Source organism: Emys orbicularis, chromosome 3, assembly GCF_028017835.1.
Source record: "Emys orbicularis isolate rEmyOrb1 chromosome 3, rEmyOrb1.hap1, whole genome shotgun sequence".
In the NCBI taxonomy this organism is placed as follows: domain Eukaryota; kingdom Metazoa; phylum Chordata; order Testudines; family Emydidae; genus Emys; species Emys orbicularis.
The window spans coordinates 33326585-33349005 of record NC_088685.1 but is presented as its reverse complement, the minus strand read 5'-3'; the positions used below and the strand labels follow the sequence as shown (position 1 = coordinate 33349005).

Genomic DNA, 22421 nt, shown 5'->3' with positions numbered 1-22421 from the left:
GCAACGTTGCCAAACCCCGCCCTTCTCTCGAGCCGCCTAATCAGGCGTCTCCCTGGGGAGTTGGGCGACTGAGGCTCCGCCCCCAAGGGAACTCTGCAAGCCAATGGGAAGCGGCCCACAGGTGCGATCCACCTGCGGATCCCAGAGCCACCTAAGCTAGCCAGAAAAGCCGACAAAACCCGTTTGTGCGGCAGGCTGCGCGCTGCTCTGGCTCCAGCCCCCTCCCCAGTGCCCGGGCCGCCGCCAGCCACCGTCCCAACCCGCCGGGCCAGTTCTGCCACCCGCTGGCTGCCAGACATGACACAAGACTACGACAAGTAAGTGAGCGAGCAGGAGAGAGTCTGGGCAGGTCGGACCAGCGCTGCTGCCCGTCTCTTTCCACCGGCTGGGGATCCTCGCCCTGTCTTGTGGGCTCCTGCGGGACGGGTGCTGGGGGAGGAGACTCGGGAGTAGCGGCTGAAGGTGGCTGTCCGTGTAGCACTGCAGGATCCCTAGGAGGGGGTGGCAGCAGCCGCTGGTGTGACGGGGGGCTAGCGTCAGCCTCTCCCTGCTGATGGATTTGGGGTGGGTGCCCCGTAGCCGGGCACCTAACCCTACTCGGCCCTTGGTGAAATAGCCCCGCTCCTTTCAAGCGGCCCGGCCGGACGCAGGCGGTGAGGGGGGGCGCTGAGCAGATCCCTGGGGTGTCCCCCACGAGCGGGGCTGTGTGTGTTTGTACGTTGGCAGACTCCGGAGCACCTGTTCCTGCGGCTGCCGGGGGCGAGGTACGGAAACTTCAGCCAGAGCCTAGCGCCTACCCTCCTTTCTCCTTCCACGGACCCCGCCTTCCTAGTGCAGCGCGGGGCCGCTGGGCGTGCGGGTTTCTCTCTGTCCCGCGTAGGGCCGGCAGATGGACCCAGGGTCAGGCTCTCCCCTCTCTGAGCTGCATGGTGTAAATCGAAGTTCTTGCGTTAAATCCGCCGAGATCCCCCCCCACCACCACCACCCCGGTCGATTTTCCGAACCTGTTCTGCCCCCTGTTTAAATAAAGCCCTCGCCCGGGCGCGGATCGGGTAACCGTAACCGTAACCACGAAGTCAGGCGTTGATTTCTGGCAGAGGGAAATCTCACGTCGCGTCTTCCGCCCGGGAGGAGAACTTCTGGCTTAGGCCATAGGTTTCTGTAGTGGCCTCCGAGCTTTAGCCTACATCTTTGGGACCCATCCACCCCCTTCCCTGTCTGCGTGCAGCGATGGGATCTCGAATGGCCCGCTTGCGGCCGGGGGAATCTGTACGGATCAGATGGTCACCAGGATCATCCCGTGTCTGAAGTTTAGTTTAGTGCTTTGTTTTTGGAATCTCTCTCTCTTCTTTCCCCCACTTTGTTATAATCAAACTATCGAGAAGACAGTCCGGCTTTGAAACTCGACACCTGTACTGAGGCGTTGGTCACCATCTTCTTCCTCCTCCTCCTCCACTTCTCTTTAAATGCTGAGTGCGGCGAATAATCAGTCCGTGTCTGTAAGGAGGAGCCTCTCAGCCTTCAGAAGTGCATAGGGGGTTGTAGACATTCACCCCGCCCACAGCACTTGTTTCGATGGGCTTTTCTAATGCAGGATCTTACCGAATTGCGCTGTGCTGCCTTTTTCTTCTCTTGAAGATTTAAGAACAAGGGCTGGGAAGTGAGATCAGCGTTAACTGGGACATCGTTATTTGAGGCACACCTAGGTTTTTTTAATGACTTGAACATTGTTGCTCTAATTTAAAGAGATTTCCTGGGCTTGGCCTTTGGCAGTGTTAGACCTTGATGCACAGATTTGTAAAAACTGTCTTTTAAAATACTACAAGCTTCTTATATGCTGTAGGACCAAGATCTGATGGATTTTTATGAAACCCACGCTACTGGAAAAATGGACTTCCCCAGGTAATCTGGTGTTTTTAGCAATGTCAGTTGGAAAATCTAACAATCTTTACCATTTTCAGAAGTCCAAAATATTATATTGTAAACTCTTTGGAGCAGAGACCTTGCCTTTGTGCCTGTATGTTATAAAGTCAGTCACTATTTGCTCTGTACAAGCAGGTACTGTGGTGGAGCAATGGTAGTCTTGTATATAGGCAGACACTTGGACTGGTCCTTACTGTTTGTGTAATACACAGATTAAATACAAATAATTAATGTTTAGTTACAAAGAAATACTTCAGAACTGCTTGGGATTGAAAAAATTGGGTTTGTTTAGTCTGGAAAAGGGAAGCCTGAGAGGGGACATAACAGTTTTCACGTATGTAAAAGATTGTTACAAGGAGGAGGAAGAAAATTTATTTTTCTTAACTCCTGAGGATAGGACAAGAAGTAATGGTCTTAAATTGCAGCAAGGGAGGTTTATGTTGGACATTAGGAAAACTGTCAGAGTGGTTAAGCACTGGAATAAATTGCATAGGGAAGTTGTGGAATCTCCATCATTGGAGATTTTTAAGAACAGGTTAGACAAACACCTGTCAGGGCAGATCTAGATAATACTTTAGTCCCCTCACAAGTGCAGGGGACTGGACTAAGTGACCTTTCAAGGTCCCTTCCAGTTCTATGATTTCTTGTAGCATTTGCAGCATGGATAATGTAGGTTGTTTTCCATTCAAGAACATGGAATACAGGGCAATACCTAAAAATTACTTTTAAAATGCTTTTTTTCCCCACCAAGATCTATTTTAAAAACTCAAGTTTGTAAAAGTTATGAACATGTTATAAAATTTAAAATATAAGAATGTGTGCTTTAAATCTCTCCTCTCAAATTTGGAATGTATGCTTGATATTTAACACAGTGCTTCTTATTACATGTGGAATGCTCCTGCTTTCTGAGAGAGAAATGTGCATGTATGTATAATGTCAGACGTTCCAAAACTAATTTGGTGCTTAATCTCTGTATGGCGGTTTGTTACACGTTCCAGTAATGCTAATCACCCAATCATCAAATATGTACAGGGTTTCTTTGTGAAATATTCTGAAGTCCTCGTTAGTGGTTTGAGATCCATCAGTCATTCAGTTACTGCTAGCTCTAGATTTTGACTATCTAACTACTAAACAGGAATAAGATTTCACTTCATATTTACCAAAAACTCATGTTCAGATGTCTGGGTTTTTTACAGTATATTTTATAAACAACACAATATAGTACTGCAAAGTGTAGATGTTTCTATTAGAACATATTTGTGCTTAAAGTGTTGGATGCTAGTAGTTGAATTCAAACTGATTTGCAAATACATTGGTAACCTTTATCATTAGCTATCTAGATGTGTGTGTGTGTGTGTGTGTGTGTGTGTATGTATCGCATACTACTTGTTTGTGTATACAGAACCTAGCACCATGGGGTCCTGGTCCATGATGAGGGCTCCTTGATGCTATAATAATATGAATAATAATAATTATTCAAAATTGTTCAAGGTGGCCAAATAGGGTGATGGTTGCCAGATAAGTACACAGAGAGAGAACCTTGCTAATTCTCAATTTTGACCTGGAGACTCATTACAAATGACTACCTTTTTTTTTTATTTTTATTTTTTTTTACTTGATAAACTGGCAAATGTAAGTCTGAATGTATTACAATATGCTTTGTTTACTTGGACAGTTGTACGCTGGGTCTTTTATAAATTGTCATTATTCAAGTAAGTGGGCTGTATGCTACTTTGTAAAAGTAAACGTCTTTAAAAATGGGAGACCTCATTAAGGCCCTCTCAATCATAGGGAATTTTGTTGAGCGTTTCCCTAAGGGAGATGAGATTTAACAGCCTCATGTCTAAACCTCACTCTGTCTTCTGGACTGTAAACTCATTGGCACAGACTGTCTTTATCTCTGTGTTTGTTACAGCACCAACCCCACGCTCTGTGTAAGACAAATAACAATAAAAAGCACTCTACTATTGAGTGTGCGCTAGTAAATGGATTATGACAATGGGATTTTTTTTTCTTTTGAGAGAGAATTATTGGGTTTGCAGATTAGCAAAGTCAGAAATAACAGGTTCTACTGCATGAACAAATTGCGCGCACACACAAAAAGTAGGAAAAAATTGCAGGAATAAGTGTGACATGAGATCAGTACTGGCACAATATCACTACAGTGCAGAGAACACATTCTGTAAGGTTTTCCTACTATTTTTCAATTTGGTTAAGCAGAAAACGAATCAACTTTTTTCAAGTATTTAAATGCACAATAGAAGACTTATTTCTAAAACTTGCTAATAGCATCCAGTACTTTATGCACAGATCACAGCCAATATACATATCGAAACCTAAAACTCATCACAGGTCTATCGTCAGAAAAACACATGTTTGACTGTCTTTTATAAATATGTTCTCATTTTCTTAAAAGAACCTGTAATCCTGTTAAGGGATTGAGTTACTGCCAAACCCTACACTTTCTTGATAATTCTAAAGATAATTCTTTCTACACTCCTTTTAGAGGAGGTAGGTTACCTTTAGGGCAATTGTGCATTTTATTTGGGTGTTGCAACAAGAGACAAGTCTTACAAAAAAAAAACCACGTAGTTTCTGAGTTTACTGGATTTCAGTTTAGTGCTTGTTCAGTTCTGAATGGTTTTGCATTTAGATTAATTTTTCTTCCATATGAATCTTCTCACATTGCTGAAAGAGAATGATATTATGGTCTGAACATCAAGTTTAAATGCCAACTGAGGTTGACTCAGCCCTTCAACTTTAAGAAGGTAGATAAAATGAGTTCCATGCAGGCTACTACAGGTGGCTCAATCTTTTTTTTTATATGACCTTAATTCGAGGGCCTGTCCACTCTGTGTGGCCATCTAAAAATTCCTAGTCATTTCCAAAATAGTAGGTGTTTGCCCTGTGTCCTTGGAGAAAATTCAAACTCATCCCATTGTTGCGCAGTTTGCTGTGTGCCAATTTGCTACACTCTACACCAGAGGTGGCTCATTTTACAGACTGACACACAGCCACTCTGTGTATGTATAAATCCCCCTGCATCCAGAACTTGCAAACTCTTACTCACATGAGTTGTCCTTAAATCATGCAAGTGATCCCCATGACGTCACTGAGTCCGCTTGGGTGAGTAAGGGTTTACAGATTCAAATCCATAGTTTGCAAAGCACTTAGTAATTTTCCTAGGTGAAAGGAGTTATAAATGCAGGATATTTATTAAGTTGACAATAGTGTTTTATTCCTTCAATATTCTAATATGTTACAATCTTTGAATAGTCCTGGGAGTAAGTTCAACAAAAAAGATGTTCCTATTTCTTAGGGATGGTGGTTGTGTGGTGGTTGGTTTTTTAAGAATTGATATCTGTCTCTCGTTTCAACTTTTGAAAAACAAAGAACCTGTAGTAAACATCAGCTAGGCCTCTGTGCACACTGGGGGTGGGAATAAGCATGGGGGAACTGTTTGAACTGGTTTGAAACCAGTTCAAGCTAACATGGTTTAAACATTGTTTGCCTGGCCAATGTGGATGAAGCATATGTTTTAAAAACTGAATTTAAAATGTTAACTTGTTTAGGCTGGTAAAATTGTGTTTTGCTGCAAACACCATCTCCCCCCGTTTCCACCCATGTGAGTGCTTGGAGTTTTCTCCTTCACAATAAGAACAAAATGTTTTGAACAAAACTAATCATTTTTCATGGAGGTAATACCCACACTTTTTTGGGAGGGAGGGGGAGGAATTGTGTGTAGGTGGTTTTTCTTTCCTGGTAGCCCACTGGGATTCTCTCTCAAGACATTGTCACAGATTATCTCAAAGGTAAACATACAATACACAACTTGGCTTCTATTGCCAGAAAATTGCACTGCCTTGTTGATTTACGGTCTCCTTTGGCTACATTCCATCTATAGTATACAGGTAATCAGCAGCTTTTAATAACTTTCAAATATACCCCAAGAATTAAGTAAGTTGTCTTCTGAGGGAATTGTCAGACATGGGAAAGTAGAGTTAACTCTGTTTTATAACATGACAGTGGTATTTGTTAATGCAAACTCTCTCTAGTCTTGCATGACAAAGCATGCAATCATTGACTCTATAGTGCATAGAGAGAGCTTGAATGAATTAGTAGCAAGTTATTGCTGTACAATATCTCTCTTGTTTAGTAATATGCTAATAGTATTGTGGGTCTTAAGCTAATAAATTCACAACATTTTTAATGTTCTATGTTGGATTCCAAATATTTGTTAGCAGGCCAGCTATCCTCTTCAGTAGTTTTGTGATCTCACTGATGTAATTCCATTGAGTTCAGTGAGGTTACTCCTGATTTCCACCGACATACATGAGATGAGAATTGTATCCCGTGTCTTTCTGTTGACTAACCATTGTGTCACATTGTCATCATAATAACATAGTAAAAACCTGATAGCTAATTCTTAAGTGTTACAAAGTTTGTGAAACATGCTTATTATATACTTTTTGGATGCATTGTAACAAAGATTCATATTTTTATGACCAAAGCAAAAGGCCCGTGTTGGTTCTTCAGAATGACTCTCTCTACTCCCAGAGGCGTCCATACACCAGTGAAGATGAAGCCTGGAAGTCCTTCCTTGAAAATCCCCTTACAGCAGCCACCAAAGCCATGATGAGCATCAATGGTGACGAAGACAGTGCAGCTGCCCTGGGATTGCTGTATGACTATTACAAGGTAGGTTGGCACCAGTAACACCTAACAGCCAAAGGTGAACTTGTTTTGCCTGCAAGTGCACCTGAAATAGTAATTTGCTAGGGAATGTAATGTAGCTGTTTGCATAGTAGCTATTAATAGTGTAATGAGGACTCTGAGTTGGTGGCTCTAACTCTTTTTTTAAAAAAAATTTAAAACCACTTTGCTTTTCCGACAATAGATTTCTTTTAAGCTAAATAGAAACCAGTCGTTCTGGAATCTTTTTTTTGTGATGGGTCAGGGTACTTGTGCAGCCAACTGACTCATGTTTTTCAGGATGCAGTTTTTAATAGTTACTAGCTGAAATGCTGGAGAGTGTGTATATGAATATAAAATTGTGGGGCAAGGGACTGTCTTTGTGTTCAGTTTGTATAGTGCCTAGCACAATGATACCCTGGACCTCAACTGGGCCTCATGGGCACTACCACAATATTCATATTATTATTTATTAATAAGATTTAGGTTGAGATTTTCTAAAGAGCCTAATACAGCCAGGTTCCTGAATCCCATTTACTTTCACTGATCTGTTTACAGGATCAGAGCAGGGACGGTCTTCATTTGGTGTCTGGAAGAGCACTGAGAACATTGTTAATTATTGACAATCACAAACCTATTTTCCAGCCTTTAGAACTACTACACTTGTTATATACAAAGTACATGCCTATTATTAAGAGTTTAACCAATTTTTCAAGCAGTATAGTTGCATAAAACTGCATGGTATGTGTATATAGAAGTATTTTGTAATCTTTAATGCAAAGCTCAGTTTAGTCCTTAATGCATGTGACAAAATAATTGGTGTAAAGGTAGTTATAACTGACACTTGTAGGAAAGCTTGTTTTCTGCCTTAAAAAGCCATTCCTCTCTGTGCTTGTTTGTTATGCCACTGAAAAAGCCTTCTTGTCAGAGGATTTTAATCTGCTAAATCCATTTTTAAATGTGGAAAAACTGTGAAGAGAAATTTGGCGGAGGCTGTAGCGAAGAGCTTTTAGTGAAGCACAAAGAATTTGCTGTGTATTGGTATTTTATTCAGGGTTTCCTTCCCTACTCATGCCGTCTATAAACTGTAGGAAAGGTTTGGGGAGGGCAAGCTTACGTGCGAAAAAAGTATAAAATGTTGGAAGAATTCATCTGTCATTTTCTGAGACTAAGTTAAAGGAGCAGGTGGGAGCTTCCAAGGTCTGGAGTAGAAAATTAAAGCCTGGTGGGACTGCCACCTGTAAAGGTTTTTGTAGAATTTTTTTTTTTCCCCTCTGAGCCAAGACTAGCCTAACTCTGACAGTGTGGCTTGGAACGCCTTACAGCAACAGTTTCAAACGTTAGTAGTGATTTTTGGGTGCCCAACTTGAGACACCTTGAAAGGGATTCATTTTCAGAAAGTGCTGAGCACATGCAGTCTGAAAATTGGGCCCCTTTAATATGTCTTAAATTAGGCACCCAAAAATGGAAGTTCCTAAAATCCCTAGTCACTCCAGAAAATCTTGACCTACATTCTTCTGATGCTTTCTTATATTCTCTACACTACTTAAAAGCCACTGGATTTTAAAGGTTTTAATTGGAAGCTATTTAGAAAAGTACTGTTTCTACTAGGGTTTTCTGTCATCAGCCTATAATTACTATTACAAAAAATTAGGCGTTTCCAATATAATTTAAATAGTTTGCATTTGTCAGGTAAAGGTGCAGTATCTGATCATGCTTACGCAGCATGTTTCAGTGCTGGAAGGTCTGGAGTTATGTCCTTTTAATGTATGAATGTATTAGTTCTTGTTCATTTAAATGGTATGTGTTATCAGTGTCTTGTAGCTTTTGTGTTTTATCAGAGTAGCCTGGAACCTCAAGTAAAATTTAATGGTCAAATAATAAGTAAGAGATCTGCATTTGTATTTTTTTTAACAATATATTTAGGAAGTTTTAACAAGCTTACAAATCCTTGCCATGTAACTATCAGAGACAAAATAATTACAAAAGTGAGCTTTTGTTTACAGATTATACAAGAATATAGTAATCTGATCTCTCTTTAACAGGGTGTTACCATAGTATAGAGTGAGTATCCGTACACTACCCCATGGCATGTCTATTACCAGAGTGGGTGGGTGAGGTTCTGTGGCCTGCAATGTGCAGGAGGTCAGACTAGATGATCATTATGGTCCCTTGTGACCTTAGTCTGAGATTGAATGCAAATATCCTGTTCAGGGCTGGCACCAGCTCAGCAAGCAGGTGCTTGGGGCGGCACGTTGGGCTCTTCGGCGGCGGGTCCCTCGGCCTCTCTCAGAGGGAAGGACCTGCTGTCAAATTGCCGCCAAAGAAGAAAGTGGCATGGTGGAGCTGCCGCCATTCGCGATCGCGGCTTTTTTTTTTCTCTCGCCACTTGGGGCGGCAAAAACCCTGGAGCCGGCCCTGATCCTGTTCACCAGTATCCTGACTTTAGAAGATCTCACTTTAATCCCTAATGTACATCATATCTCCCCCACAGCTTTATAAAATACTGGTTGGGGTTTTGCAGGTTAGGACTGTAAGTAGCCTTCATCTTTAAATAGTAAAATGTTGTAAAGTGGAGAACTAGATAGCTCAGATGATGGGTAATAGTGGAATATGGAGCATTTTTCTTTGTCCAGGTTGCCGGTTCATATCTAGCCCAAGTCAGTGGATGACAAAAGCCATTACTGAGAGCTGGTCAGTGACTTACATAGGAAGCATCATAGTCTAGTCGATAGAAAATCACCCTTTATAAACTATTTATAAATATACCCTTAACATAAAGGGTTAATACATGAGTAATAGATATTTTAATACATTTTTAGAGACCTAAAGGTCAATAGGTTGCTTATAACCATGGTTTATAGTTACCTTCTGCTGATGTGCTTATAGCTATCTATTAATCCTGTAACTATAAATATATCTTTAATATAAAGTGTGACTGGGCAGGATATGGGACTGGGTGTTAGGAACTCATCCAAGTTCTGCTGTTGATTTTGTTCTATGGCCTTGAACAAATTGTTCAGGGCCTAATTTTCAAAGGTGTTAACTCCAATTGAAGTCAGTGAGTGTTTGTGGGAGCTCAGATCCACTGAAGAGCAGGCCATCAGCCTCTCTCTCTCTCTGCTTCCCCATGTATAGAATGAGGATATCATCTACCTTACAGAGGCACAGTAAGAATTAGCTAATGTTTGCATACTGCTTTGTGAATATAAAAGACTCTATAAAAGCCAAGTATTGTCATTATTAAACTTCGTGGTCTCATTCTAGTTCCCAGGGAAAGTCCAAGACTAGTCCCAAAAAATATCCAACCAAAAGTGTCCACAGAGGCAAAGGTGTGAATGGGCAATGAGAAACTGATCTAGACAACCCCTGTGGGTAGACTGAGGATGTCACTCTCCCCAGCTGTTGAGCTGATCTAAGTAATAAAGCTAAGTAATAAAGTCACCAGACAAACTGAAGCCTGTTAGTTTTCTTTATCAGAGCTACTAGTGACAACTCTTTATTTTCCCTCCAATTCCATTATTCCAGTTGCTGACACTTGATAAGAGATGGTGATCTTTCCAGCCAGGTTGGAAACTTGTCCCTGTCCTAAGGTTTAAGCAGTTTGTCTTGTTTTTTCTATGCAGGAATCTTAATTCCAAAGTACCGCTCGGTTGTATTAGTTTGGGATTCTTTTAGCAGCGTATGGAATAGCCTTGACTTTTCAAAACAACAGTGATGATGATACATTTTGGCATTGTAAAGAACTTTACAGGTGTTAACTGTACTTTAAATAATTGATGCATAACAGAGTGATACTTAGCTTTCCAAACTGTGGGGGGAAAAGAATGGGCTAACCTTGTTTGGATAAGAACAGTTAAACTCTCACATGTCTTATACCTCCAGGTTCCCAGAGAAAGAAGGACTTCAACAGCAAAACCAGATGTCGATCACCCTGACCAAGATCATGGCAAAAGGTACTGGATTCTATTGTTGCACTTTTGCTTTAACTGACATCCTGATATATCGCTAAGGCTGCTTAAATGAAGTTTGCTGCGATACCTGCAGCAGCTCTCCTGCATTTGTAATGGAGATTGCAATCCTTTCTTCTGCACCATCAACTCTTGTAACAGCCTAAGGGTTAGATGGTGGCATTACCACAGGCTTTGGAGTCAGGGACAGCAGGTACTTGAGGTGCCCCAGGACCAACTAGAGATTGAATTTTGACTCAGAAAGTCAAGGCTCCATCCACTTCTCATCCCTGCCCGCCCACCCACCACCTCCTGTGCAAGAGAGAGAATAGCAATGCAGTGGAACTGCTCTCTTCCCCCATGCGTGAACTAGTGACAATATCCCTTTTAGGGGTGTAAGGAGGTGGCTGATAAGCGTTTACTCCCCAGGGTTTACACAAGGTGGCTCATGATTGAGTCTTAATGGGCAGGTCCTGATCTTCCAACTACCCTCAAGATCAGGTCCTTACATAAACCCCATCAGTTACTAGGTGCTACAGGACTGGATGCATTTGGAATATGTAGTCAGGATTAATTTGAGTGGGGTGCCATAAAACATTGCAATGTATTTGTGGTTTGTTAACTTGTGGTTCTGATGCATTAGTTTCACTTGCATACATTTTGCAGTCTTTTCTTTTATTCGGGGAGGGGGCGGAACCCACCAACAAACCATGGGATCATAAAATATCATGAATATAAATTAACCTTAAGTCCCACTCCCTGCTGCCCTCTTCCTATAACGCTAAGCTGAAGAGAGAGCTGACCAAGACAAGTTTAAATTGCTCCAGCTCTGATAACAAGATGATTCAGTCTGTTGAGGAAGACAGAAACCAGTGGTATAGTATGTAAACGTATATATAAGCCAATCAAGTGAGTCCCTCGGTGCTTGATACCTTGTCAGCGGGGCCCTTAGTGTATTGTGTTTTGGGTGACTCAGTTTATGGGCTGTTAATGCTTTAAGGTCAAGTATAGTATACTAGCTCAAAATTAGGGTCCTAGGAGTCAGAAATGGATAAGCTTTTTATAAATTCGAGAGCCCTTACCCCTAGATATAGTTGATCATCACCAATACAGGGAGCTGATATTCTGTTTCACCTTAGCCAAAAGCCCAATAAATGTTTCTGGATCTGCTGTTTAATGTTGTTTTTGTTTTGAACCCTTTTTTTCTCTTAAAGAAACAGCATCCCAACGGAACAATCACTCATCTCTACTGGAGAAAACAGAGTGCAGGTTCTGAAAAATGTGCCTTTCAATATTGTTCTTCCGCACGCTACCCAAATGGCCATGGACAAGAGAGGCCATCTGACGACCCCCGACACCACTGTCACTGTTTCCATTGCCACAATGCCCACTCATTCAATTAAAACAGAAACACAGCCACATGGCTTCACTGTGGGCATCCCTCCCACTGTCTACCACCCCGAGCCCCCCGAACGGGTGGTGGTTTTCGACAGGAATCTCAACCCTGATCAGTTTAGTTCCAGTGCTCAGCCTCAGAACTCCCAGAGGCGCACGCCGGACTCCACCTTCTCAGAGACCTTCAAAGAAGGAGTGCAAGAGGTACAGGGGTCGCTCACCATGTTCTCTATGTGCGTGTGTGTGTGTGTGTGTTTGCGCAACCCAATCAGTGCATGGGTATCGCGTTGCACCTCTATTAGTTATGTAAACCTGAAATCTCAGTCCAGTGGATTAGAAATAGAAGACTTTCCCAGAAAGGTCCATAGGTATAATTTAGTGAATTAAATCTATAAAACAAAAAATCATTATCAAAAGCAAATGGCTAATCTTACAAATGACGGAAGTTTTGGCTAAATAGCTTGTGGAAATAATCTGTCAGCAGCAACAGTGAAATAAATAGTGGGTCAAGTTTACAAGAGCTCTGCACCCGAAGCTCCCATTTAAGCACCTAAATAAACTGGTCAGATTTTCACAAGTGCTCAGCGTCCATTGTCCTCAATGGGAGCTACTGGGTGCTGGGCGCTTGTGAAAATCTGGCCAGTTTATTTAGGTGCCTGAATGGGAGCTGAGCTCATACAAAAATCAGACTTTGTTTTTAATTTGTTCTATTGCATCTTTTGAAATCTACAGGGTTCACCATCGCTTCCCTTCAAGTTCTAAGTCCATATTAGTGATGTCCATAACATCCAGTAGTTAGCAAGCTTCAGGCAGGCTTGATTTTAAAAGCTGGCCCAGAGTGGGCTTGCTAGATCTTGTGCTTAATTGGCATATAAAGCATTATTTGACTGGGGCCCATAAACAGCATACTCTGTATGCTAGCCACAATCCCTAGTTATCAGATATTAAAGCCAGCTGAAGCAGGGTTGTAACCTGGCAGCTGTTGAATTTTTTTCTGGTGCTGCTGAATTAATTATCTGTATTTTCAGGTTTTCTTTCCTGCGGAACTAAATCTGCGGATGGCCAGCATGAGTTCAGAGGACTACGTTTTTGACAGCATTGCTGGGTAATACTTCAAGCTTTCTGTTGTCCTGCAGCCGCCTGATCTCTTATAGCCAGTTTGTTCATGACTAGTGGGTGCAACTTACTTATGAATTCTCTTTTGGGTTGCCTTTCTTTAGGCATGATTCTCAGAGGTGCTGAGCACACCTGGTTTTAGCTGGTGCTGAGTGCTTAACAACCTGGCAAGTCATGTCTGCAATATTTAGGAAAACTATCTTTGTTGGGTTGATAATGGCACTGTACTGCCATCTGGGAGTCTTACGTTGATTTCTAACCAACTTGGTATGGTGTGATCCATCTAGTCATTTAAGAGAATAATAATTACTGCAGAACCCTCCTGGAGCTGGCTCCCAAGTGCCTCCCCCTGTTAGATGCCCAGAGATGCTTGTCTGCTCTCTCTACATTGAGAATCTACAGCAGGCACTGGAGGTTTGCTGTGTGTGGATTTTGTGTATGGAGACCTACGATGGGGAATGGGTGATGTGGGGTTGGTTTGTTTTTAATTGGGAATGAAACATTGGTGGGGGGAGGAAGGGACCTAGCAGCCTTTGAATGACTCTTAACAGCATTTTGGTCATTGATGGAAACTCTTCTGTTACATAAATAAAACATGTTGCAGTAAGCCTGAATAGGCAGCATCCAATCCTACATGTTGATTTTCTCTGCAAAGAGCTTTTCTAAATGTTTTCTCATGAAGAGGATTGATTGTCAACAAAGAGCTAGTCTTGCTTCCCCCTCCCTTCCCTATTGAGGGTTTAGTGTCTCAACTAATAAGTCTGGAACGTCTCCAAATTAAATGTAAAACACTTTGCTAAAGAGTTTGCCAGGAAGCTATCAATGTCCTTTTTGTCTCCTAGGAATAACTTTGAATACACCTTAGAAGCTTCCAAGTCACTTCGTCAGAAGCCAGGGGACAGCACAATGACATACCTAAACAAGGGTCAGTTTTATCCGATCACCCTTAAAGAAGTCAGCAGCAGTGAAGGAGTCCACCACCCAATCAGCAAAGTCAGAGTGAGTGGAAATTCTTACAGCTTCTCGGGAGAGGTGTTGTGGATATTTATTGCTTATTGGAGGTGCTGGGCTACGGTTGAAGTCCTGTAGTCACACAACAGTCTAGACTGAAGCCCGCAGCAGCAGGACCAGCTTTCCCCTTCTGCCGTGCCAATGAAGAGCAGAAGAGGTTAAATTGGTCTCCAGGCCTATTCGGTCACTGGTGTCTCTGAGCCTGCCAAGCAAGCAAGTCAGTAGTGGTGATGGGTCTATGCGACGTGGACACCTGGAAGGAGAGCGTCCAATTCTCTTTATGTGGGCAACTTCTGACCGCCTTGTTCTTTTATGGCCCTGAAGAACATTAGCTTGTTTGTTCCCATTCTAAAGAGGGTTCTACTTTGCCAGGCGTAACTTGGCTTTTCCTAAGTCTTGCACGCCAAATGCAGAAAACCTGATACCAAGTAAAAGCTTCCAAAACAAATGTTCTCTGTGGCTTTTAAAGTTTTTTTTTCTCTCTTTCCTACCCCCTTCCTCTTCATGAAGAGCGTCATCTTGGTTGTGTTTGCCGAAGACAAAACAAGAGAAGATCAGATCAGGCACTGGAAGTACTGGCACTCAAGGCAGCATACAGCCAAACAAAGATGCATTGACATTGGTAAGAAACGCTCTAATTACTGGTATCAAACTCCAAGCCTGATTTCCTGGGCAGGGTTTGACCTTCTATTGGTACTTCATTTTTAAAGGGAACCTTCAGACTAGGCTGAGCACTGTCCTTAGCTTTGTGGCAAAACCAAAGGGACGTTCTTGGCCAAGGTATTTTCAGAAGGGACTAGGTATTTTGGCAGCCTCAATTCGGGGTGTGGGTGGGTGTGTGTGTGCGCGCTAATGTAAGATGCCAGATTTTCAGAAAATGCCAAGTGCTCCCCTCGCCATTTGAAAGACTGGCCCTTTTTTAGATGTCTCAAGTTGGAGCATCCAAAAATGGAGGTGCCCCCAAATCACTAGTTGCATTTAAAGATCTTGGCCAGTATAGTCAAACTGCACTCTCTGGGCTTTGCAAGCTTTCTAAACAGTCAGTGTTTTTTTCAGGGGAAATACTTCAGCGCTCCTCGGTCTCCTTCCTGCTGGTGCTCTTGCAGTGAGTCCTCGGTTCAGTTAAAAAGAAAACACTGCAAATTTCCATTTGCCTACAGACAAGGCTGTGACTGGCTGGCTTCCAGATTTCCTTGGTTGAAAGCTGGGTTGTGCTCCCAGCCCTTTCCTTCTGTGAATAAAGGCAGGGATTAAGCACTTGGCACTTAAAGATTTGCATGCGCGTCAGCTTTATTATTGAAGGAGCTTTACTGAGAGCTTATACTCTTGTCATGCAGTGTGACATTTCTCATATGTAACTATAGGGTATGGCACAGATACATGCCATACTTGGCGTCGCTGCCTTTCCCACTTTAGTTTTTGTTTTAATTCTTCTCTCTTTTTTTATAATGAACTGCTTTCAACCTTTAACAATCTGCCTCTGAAAGCCTTTCGGAGCCTTTAACCCTTCGGGTACTGTGGAAGAGCTGCAGTTGCTATTCAGTTTGTCTGCTTTGTATGATTAAGATGCTCTCCTCTCCTTCCCGACAGCCGACTATAAGGAGAGCTTCAATACAATCAGTAACATTGAAGAGCTTGCATACAATGCCATATCCTTCACTTGGGACATTAATGACGAAGCAAAGGTACGTGACCCATCTTACGTTTCCTGCTCTTCCAGCATATGGGGAAAGAGAGGGGTGTGTGTGACCTGATGATTAGTATGTAATGAGTTTGTTTACAGTCTTGTGTTAAGAGGGCTTGCATGAGCAAATATTAAAAGCTTTGCAGTGACTTTAAGTTTCTTAGCAGGGAAATCGGTACTGCTGGACAAATACTGACACATGGAAGCACCAAACTTCTTCCTAAACAGTGCTGCAGAGGTGCTGGAGATATGATTTAGTGTAGTTGGGAACCAATATGTGGTGCTGTGATAGTTGCCAGTAACTTTTTGGGATGCTCCAAAGGGGGGGCCAATTTGGCAATTTGCCAGGAACCTAGACCACTGCGCCTAAGTTGCATTAAACAGAATAGATTGCAGCTGGCCTTATTTATATGCAGAGGTATATTCCACTGAGGCTACAGATCCTAGCATGCAATGATCCATTTTAATCTGAGTGGCCTCTAGGTGAACTCATTTGAGCCACCATCTGATCCTCACCCAGTGTTTTGGGCCACTGTGTTAGGTGGTAGATGTACTGTGTCAGCAACTTTCCCAGCTGGTGTGTTTAGTTAATTGCAGCTGTTGCTGTTTGAAGCCATAACCCAAGTAAACGTGTGGAGGAGTTGTGCATCTTCAAAGTTCTAGAAAACCTGTCTAAAGACAGCAAAGCGGGTCCAGTTTTGATCAGATTATACCACTGTTGAGCTGATGTAGTTGCAGCTGCAAGGTGGTGTTAGAGGGTTTTTCTGTAATTTTATTGACTCTTGCTGGTCAATTATGTAATTCACCAAGGCTCATCCCTATGCTGGTGGTATAGGGCTTAGTCTCCAGTTTACAGAGAGTTTTCCTTCCTGTTTGAGACCAGCTGATCATATCCCGCACATCATGTTTGAAGCTAGTAACTGACACAGTGAAGATGACTGCGAATGTATATGGCATCTGTCATCCAGAAGGACTCCGAAGTGCTGCACCTGGAAATAGTACTAATGGGAGAATGGCAGAACTCCTCACTGAAAAGCATTTCAGGGTTGTTTGTCTGGAGCTCTACATGTCAGTGCTTTACAGCACACGTAGAAGACAAGGCCAGTGCCCAGCACAGTCTGTCAGTCTCAGAGATGCACTGGATGACCGTTCAAGAGAGAGGTGTGAAGACCTTGGGGAAGGAAACAGTGTTGGCAGCTTAATGAAAGTGGGTTGTGGAGAGGTAGTCACTTAGGAAATGGGCAGTGGGAAGCTGTTCCAAGTATTTATTGCTAAATAAAGTAAATATCTACTCCTCACTGCCTAGATCTGATGACTTTTGTGCCTCCAACCTGAATGGTTTTGTAGCAGTATGTTTTCACTTAAACATCACTAGTGAGTCTGGTATCAGATGCCAGTCTTTTAAAATTCCTTGAACTTAGAACCTAGTGTCCTGGCTTTGTTCATGCCCCAAGGGATGGTTTCCCATTTTACCCTGGAATTGGGCAGCAGGGTGCCTTTCCCATGCAAATGTACTGAAAGGTTTGAATGCATTTTGAGGCATGGAAGTGCTGGACTGTTCAGGAAACTGGATTTAATAATAGCTGCCATCAGTAGATTGTACAGGATCCAAGAGCAAAGAGCTACATGTTTTCTCACTGCTGCAGATTAGATTAATAGTACTTCCATCCAAGGAACTCAAAGTCCTTTACAAACACGAATTAACTGAGCTTCAACAACCAGGAGAAGTAGGTAAGAACTATTTACAGATTGGGAAATAGAGACCATCTGTTTCACTGTTATGAAAAGGCTAGTTGAGTTCTTGAGACAGCTGTGGCTGGTAAATGCACAAGCAGGAGAGTAGACAAGGATAGGAACTAAAGGTGGTGTTGATCTTGGATACGTAAGTGAACTTCATTACAGATCCTGTGAAATCTGCTGCGCCACCTGCCTGACCAGGGAGAGGGGACAGTATTTTCGGGGACAGTGATGTGCATCCTGGCTTTATGAAAGTGGGATTGAGACCTGAATGTCTGGAAATAACTTTGGAGGGTTGGGTGGCAGCGGGGAACAATTCTCTAAATCACTGGTTCAAATCCAGTGCATGGTAGTAGAGACTAAAGTCATTTCTGTCCCATTGGTCTGTGATGTCCTGTGTGAAATAAGCAGGTGGTCTTGGTCCGTTTTTCTAGTGGATGGGTGTTCACATCAACATTACCACTGAGATAATTGGCATCCTTACTGGCAGTCAGCCCAGGGGTTGAATGTGGAGAGAGTGAAGTACCTTTTCTCTCTCCCCTACCCCACTGCCACTCCTCCAGGTGGGGCTGAAGTGCCATGTTGGAGGAGTTGTGTGGGGAAGCTTGTGCTGCCTGTTCTGTGGCTAAATGGAGACTGGCAGCTTCCAGCGGTGTCAGTTTGGCATTAAATACACACACACACACACACACACACACACACACACACACACACACACACACACACACACTCTTGAGCTGTAGGTTAGACAGACCCCCAAATTAGTGCTATCAGGCCTTTGAGCATGAGTCCTGACTGTTGGAAATTTACAAAAGCAAGTAAAACTGATATTTTGAATGGAAGTTTTTTAGACTGAAACAAGCAGGGAACCTGTGGGCCTGAGTGTGGTGGTAGCTAGAGTGCTAAGCACAGACATCTGTACAGTGCACCCAGGGGTGAGGCTCCCAGCCTGGGGAGCCACTCGCGCTATGAGGCTTAAGCTAGCACTCTAAAAATAGAGATTGCGGCTCTAGCAGCGTCTTGGGCTAGCCACCCTGAGCTCAGACCCCGTGCAACGTCCATGCAGGTATTTGTAGCGCACCAGCTTGAGTCTGTCTGCCCTGCCTGGGAGGCTCGCTCCCAGCTGCTACATACCCTAAGGTTTTACATGAGACAGATCCACAAAGGGTTGCCTTTGTAGCAAGCACACTGGGTTGCTACGTCTCCTATTTAAACCTTGTTGGTTTTTTTTTTTTTTTTCCTTGAGCGAATGTATTTGACAGTGAATCTTGATCCGCTTACTCGTCAACGGAGCTGTAGCTCTTTCCCAACTGTGTGATCTTATCAGGAGGAGACTGAGCCAATTTCAACAATTTTTATTGCATGGTTCATTTACCTCACATTTTTTTGATAAAAGCTTGTGTGGCGCAGTGTATGGAGAGGGTGGGGAATGAGGCAAGAGTTGAGCTTCCCATTCTACAGGGAAGTCCTTCAAAGCAATAAGTACAATGCTTTATTTTTAATGATGCCAGTGATATTACATTGATAAAGTGCTTAACAAACTGATGTACTGTGGAGCCTTGATTATCGGGAGGGTGCTTACTCAGCCCCTCCTGTTATCTGAAACGGTAGGCCCACAGCCAAAGGATTCGTCCTGGGATACTGTGTGGCTTTTTTTCCCCCCTCCCCCACTCATTCTGGTTTCTAGTCTTCTGTGAGAATGGCTTAGGCTGTTGCTGAATGTTAGAGATTTGCCTGTGCTAGAGAAAGTTGCAAACAGTGGCGGATGCTGTGCGTCCATACCTGCCAGGGGCGTGCGCAGAATTTTTACTTTGCCTTTTGTGGGGGCATGTTCAATGCCTCCCACCCCAGCCCTGGCAGGAGTTCGCTCTTCCCTCCCCCGCAGCCCCAAGGCCGGAGGAGTTCCATGCCCCCAACGATTATTGGGGGTGGGTTGGGGGGGCTCGTGTTGCTGCTTTGCGCCCCCCCTTGTGCATGCCCCTGATATCCGTTGTCTTGGCAAGCTCAGGTCTTCGTTCATGTGTATGATGTAACTTATGGGAAAGGCAATCTGAGCACTGGACTGACACCTATAGATGTAGCTTTTTTTAGAAGGGTGAAGTAAAATATCATCCCATGACGCTGCCTCCAGCAACTGTGATACAGTGCGTTGTGGGTACATAGCCTTTCTTCCCAGCACAAATCCTTGAAGTGGGGTTCCTGGAAGTAACAATCCACAGCTGGGGAGATGCTTTGTCAAAAGAAAAGAAAAGTTGGCCATGAATTAGAAAATGTACATTTTCTAATGGAGTTTGTATGCGTCATGGATTTGATAAAATATAATGGCACTGTTATGGCATGAAAATATTCTTTGTCTTTTAAAAATGAAAAGCCTTAAGATTGCTGCATTCCAGTTTATGAAAAGCTTTTATGAAAGCTCCTCTTTCATGAAGTAGCTGGAAACAGGTGTTTAAGGGATCGTGTGCATTGCATTGAGTGCTGCCTGATTCTTTGCAGTATTCTGCAGGGAGAATACCTTCCAACTGTGCAGCTGCAACCCCAGAGCTTTGCATGTGCATTGGCACTGTGATGCATCAGTGACCTGATGCAGGATATAGTGATGGCAAGGCTTGCTCTGAGCAAGTAGTGACCGTGTAGCTGACAGTTTGTGCGCTGTCTGTGCACTCATGTATGTAAACACGTGTGGGAGGAGCTTGTAACTCCAAAATCAAATAGTGTAGAGAAGCTGTTCTGTAGTACTGTACTACTATCCCTGCAGCAGCTCACCAATGCCCCCTGTTGGCTACTCTGAGACAGCACAGGAGTCTCTAGAAAGCCACACAATGATGGTGGAGTAGGTGGGTCAGAGAATTCACTGGGCTGATCAGCGGAGTGTTAACCCTATAAGGGCTGAGACCCTGGCACTGCCTTCCCCTGGGGTGGTGAAGAGCTGAGGGTGCTCCAGAAGGGTAGGAAGAAGCCTGGTCTGAGGGGCAGGGGAGAATCCGTACACAGGGGGTTTATTTTTGGAGTCAGGAAAGGGAGTAGGGATTTGGGAGGAGGGGGTGAGAGGTGAAATGAAGGAAGATTGAAAGATATCCTGGAAAATGCATTGAAACTGAAGGGGGTGGGAGAGAATACTGAAATGGGGGGAGGGGAAAATGCTGAAGGGTGGGGAATGCTGAAGGTGACCCTGCCAGTTGTATGAGCAGTGATAGATGTAAGATCTTTGACTAAATATTTCCCCACTTGCACTTCTGAATTACCGGTACTTAAGAAGGTGGTGAGGAAGAGTGTGACGTGTGGGGAAAGACTATCGTTTTATGGCTGGTGGCTTAACCAGTGCAGCTGCTTGATGCTGCTCAGAAGTTTGGAGCTGGGGGGATGGGTGAATGGGCAGAGTGCTGGTGAGATCATCAGATGTACATGATTGATGTCATTGATCACATGGGAAGCATGATTCACCCACTGAGTTAGGACTTGGCAGATCTGGGTCCTTGTTCTGCCCCAGACTGCATGTCCCCTTGGAGAAGTCACTTACTCTCTTTGCCTGCATTCCCTATCTGTAAATAAGGACAATAGCACTTCCTTGCTCCTACCTTTCCTCTGCCTTGTCTACTTGGACTGTAAGCTGTTTGGGCTAGGAACAGTCTCTTATTCTATGTACATGTGCAGTGCCTAGCACAATCATGCTCTGTTCTCAGGTGAAACCTCTAGGTACTACTTTAGTAACAATGAATATCATCACTAGTGCCCTCACTCTCAAAAATATGGTGTCTATATAAAAATCTTATGGCCTGGCCCCAGCACTCTCCATTTTTCCAGGCACAACAAGCACCACTGTCCCACCACCTCTACTGGTGTGACAATAGATCTGCAGAACTCCCTGACACTTACGTTTTGGGGGCAAGCCTGGTTTCAAGTCAGTGAGAGTTGGCTGATGCAGCCAGTCAGGCTTCCCCAAGGCTGGCTGGCTCTGCAGGATTCAGCTTTGTGCTCCAGCTGAAATTATGCTTGAGCCCCTGCTGTGCTGGTATCTAAGACCCTAATTCAGCTGAGCCCAGTGTCTAATCAGAATTAGCCACTATGCTTTGAAATCTGGAGTCTAAGGGCTCTGAACTGGCTCCCTTGGTTTATTTAAGTCCTCCATTATCCATAAGTTCTACTGTACAAGGCTGACAATATCCTGGAATCATTTCCCACATATGGAAATATGGCCACTTCTGTAGTGAAAGGTAATAGCAGTTTAATAGTACTAGCCAGTAGTTTGGGGCAAGGAAGCCTGCTCAGCTCAGACTGTGGGGGAGGTGTAGCTAGACAGAATGGACTTGCCCAGTTTGGAACTTGACAAGGATACAGATGTTAACACTCATCTTATAAAGATTCCATGGGATGCTTCAGTGAACACAAGTGATTTTATCTGGGGGATTTTATGTCCTGTACAAATGACATCTCTAGCAGTACAGTGCCCTGATGCAATTTTGTGCTGGCTAAAGAGACACACCTTCTAAATCAACAGCATAGCTTCCTGCAGTTCCTAGGTAGATGTCCCTTCGGCCAGGTTATGTTTGCACTGCAGTTGAACACCCATGGCTGACTTGGGTTTGCAGGGCTCGGACTGCGGGGCTGTAAAACTGAGGTGTAGACGATTGAGCCCAACTCTGAAACCCTAGAAGGGATGGGGGAGGGTCCCAGAGCCTGGGCTCCAGCCCAAGCCAAATGTCTGCACCTCAGTTTTACTGTCTCATAGCCTGAGCCCTGTGAGCCAGAGTCAGCTGACCCAGCCCAACCCTGGGTGTTTAATTGAAGCATAGACATTCACTCCCTTGTGTTCATTAATGCTAGGGTATAGAAGGGAGTAATATGTACAGCACTTCTGGCATTTGGTGCCAGAGAACCTTTTATTTATTTATTTATATATATATATATAATAG

The 22421-nt window shown here is 43.6% G+C and overlaps 1 protein-coding gene across 1 annotated transcript in view; it reads left to right on the top strand.

The window, feature by feature from the left end:
• The first annotated feature begins 297 nt into the window (after nt 1-297).
• The window catches only part of GRHL1 (grainyhead like transcription factor 1), a 55852-nt gene continuing 33728 nt past the window's right edge, over nt 298-22421 (top strand). Inside the window, exons 1-8 of the mRNA XM_065401131.1 lie at nt 298-317; nt 6435-6621; nt 10501-10571; nt 11780-12164; nt 12989-13065; nt 13919-14075; nt 14598-14709; nt 15678-15772. Of these exons, the coding sequence (XP_065257203.1) occupies nt 298-317; nt 6435-6621; nt 10501-10571; nt 11780-12164; nt 12989-13065; nt 13919-14075; nt 14598-14709; nt 15678-15772 (1104 nt within the window). The remainder of the gene's footprint in view (nt 318-6434; nt 6622-10500; nt 10572-11779; nt 12165-12988; nt 13066-13918; nt 14076-14597; nt 14710-15677; nt 15773-22421) is intronic.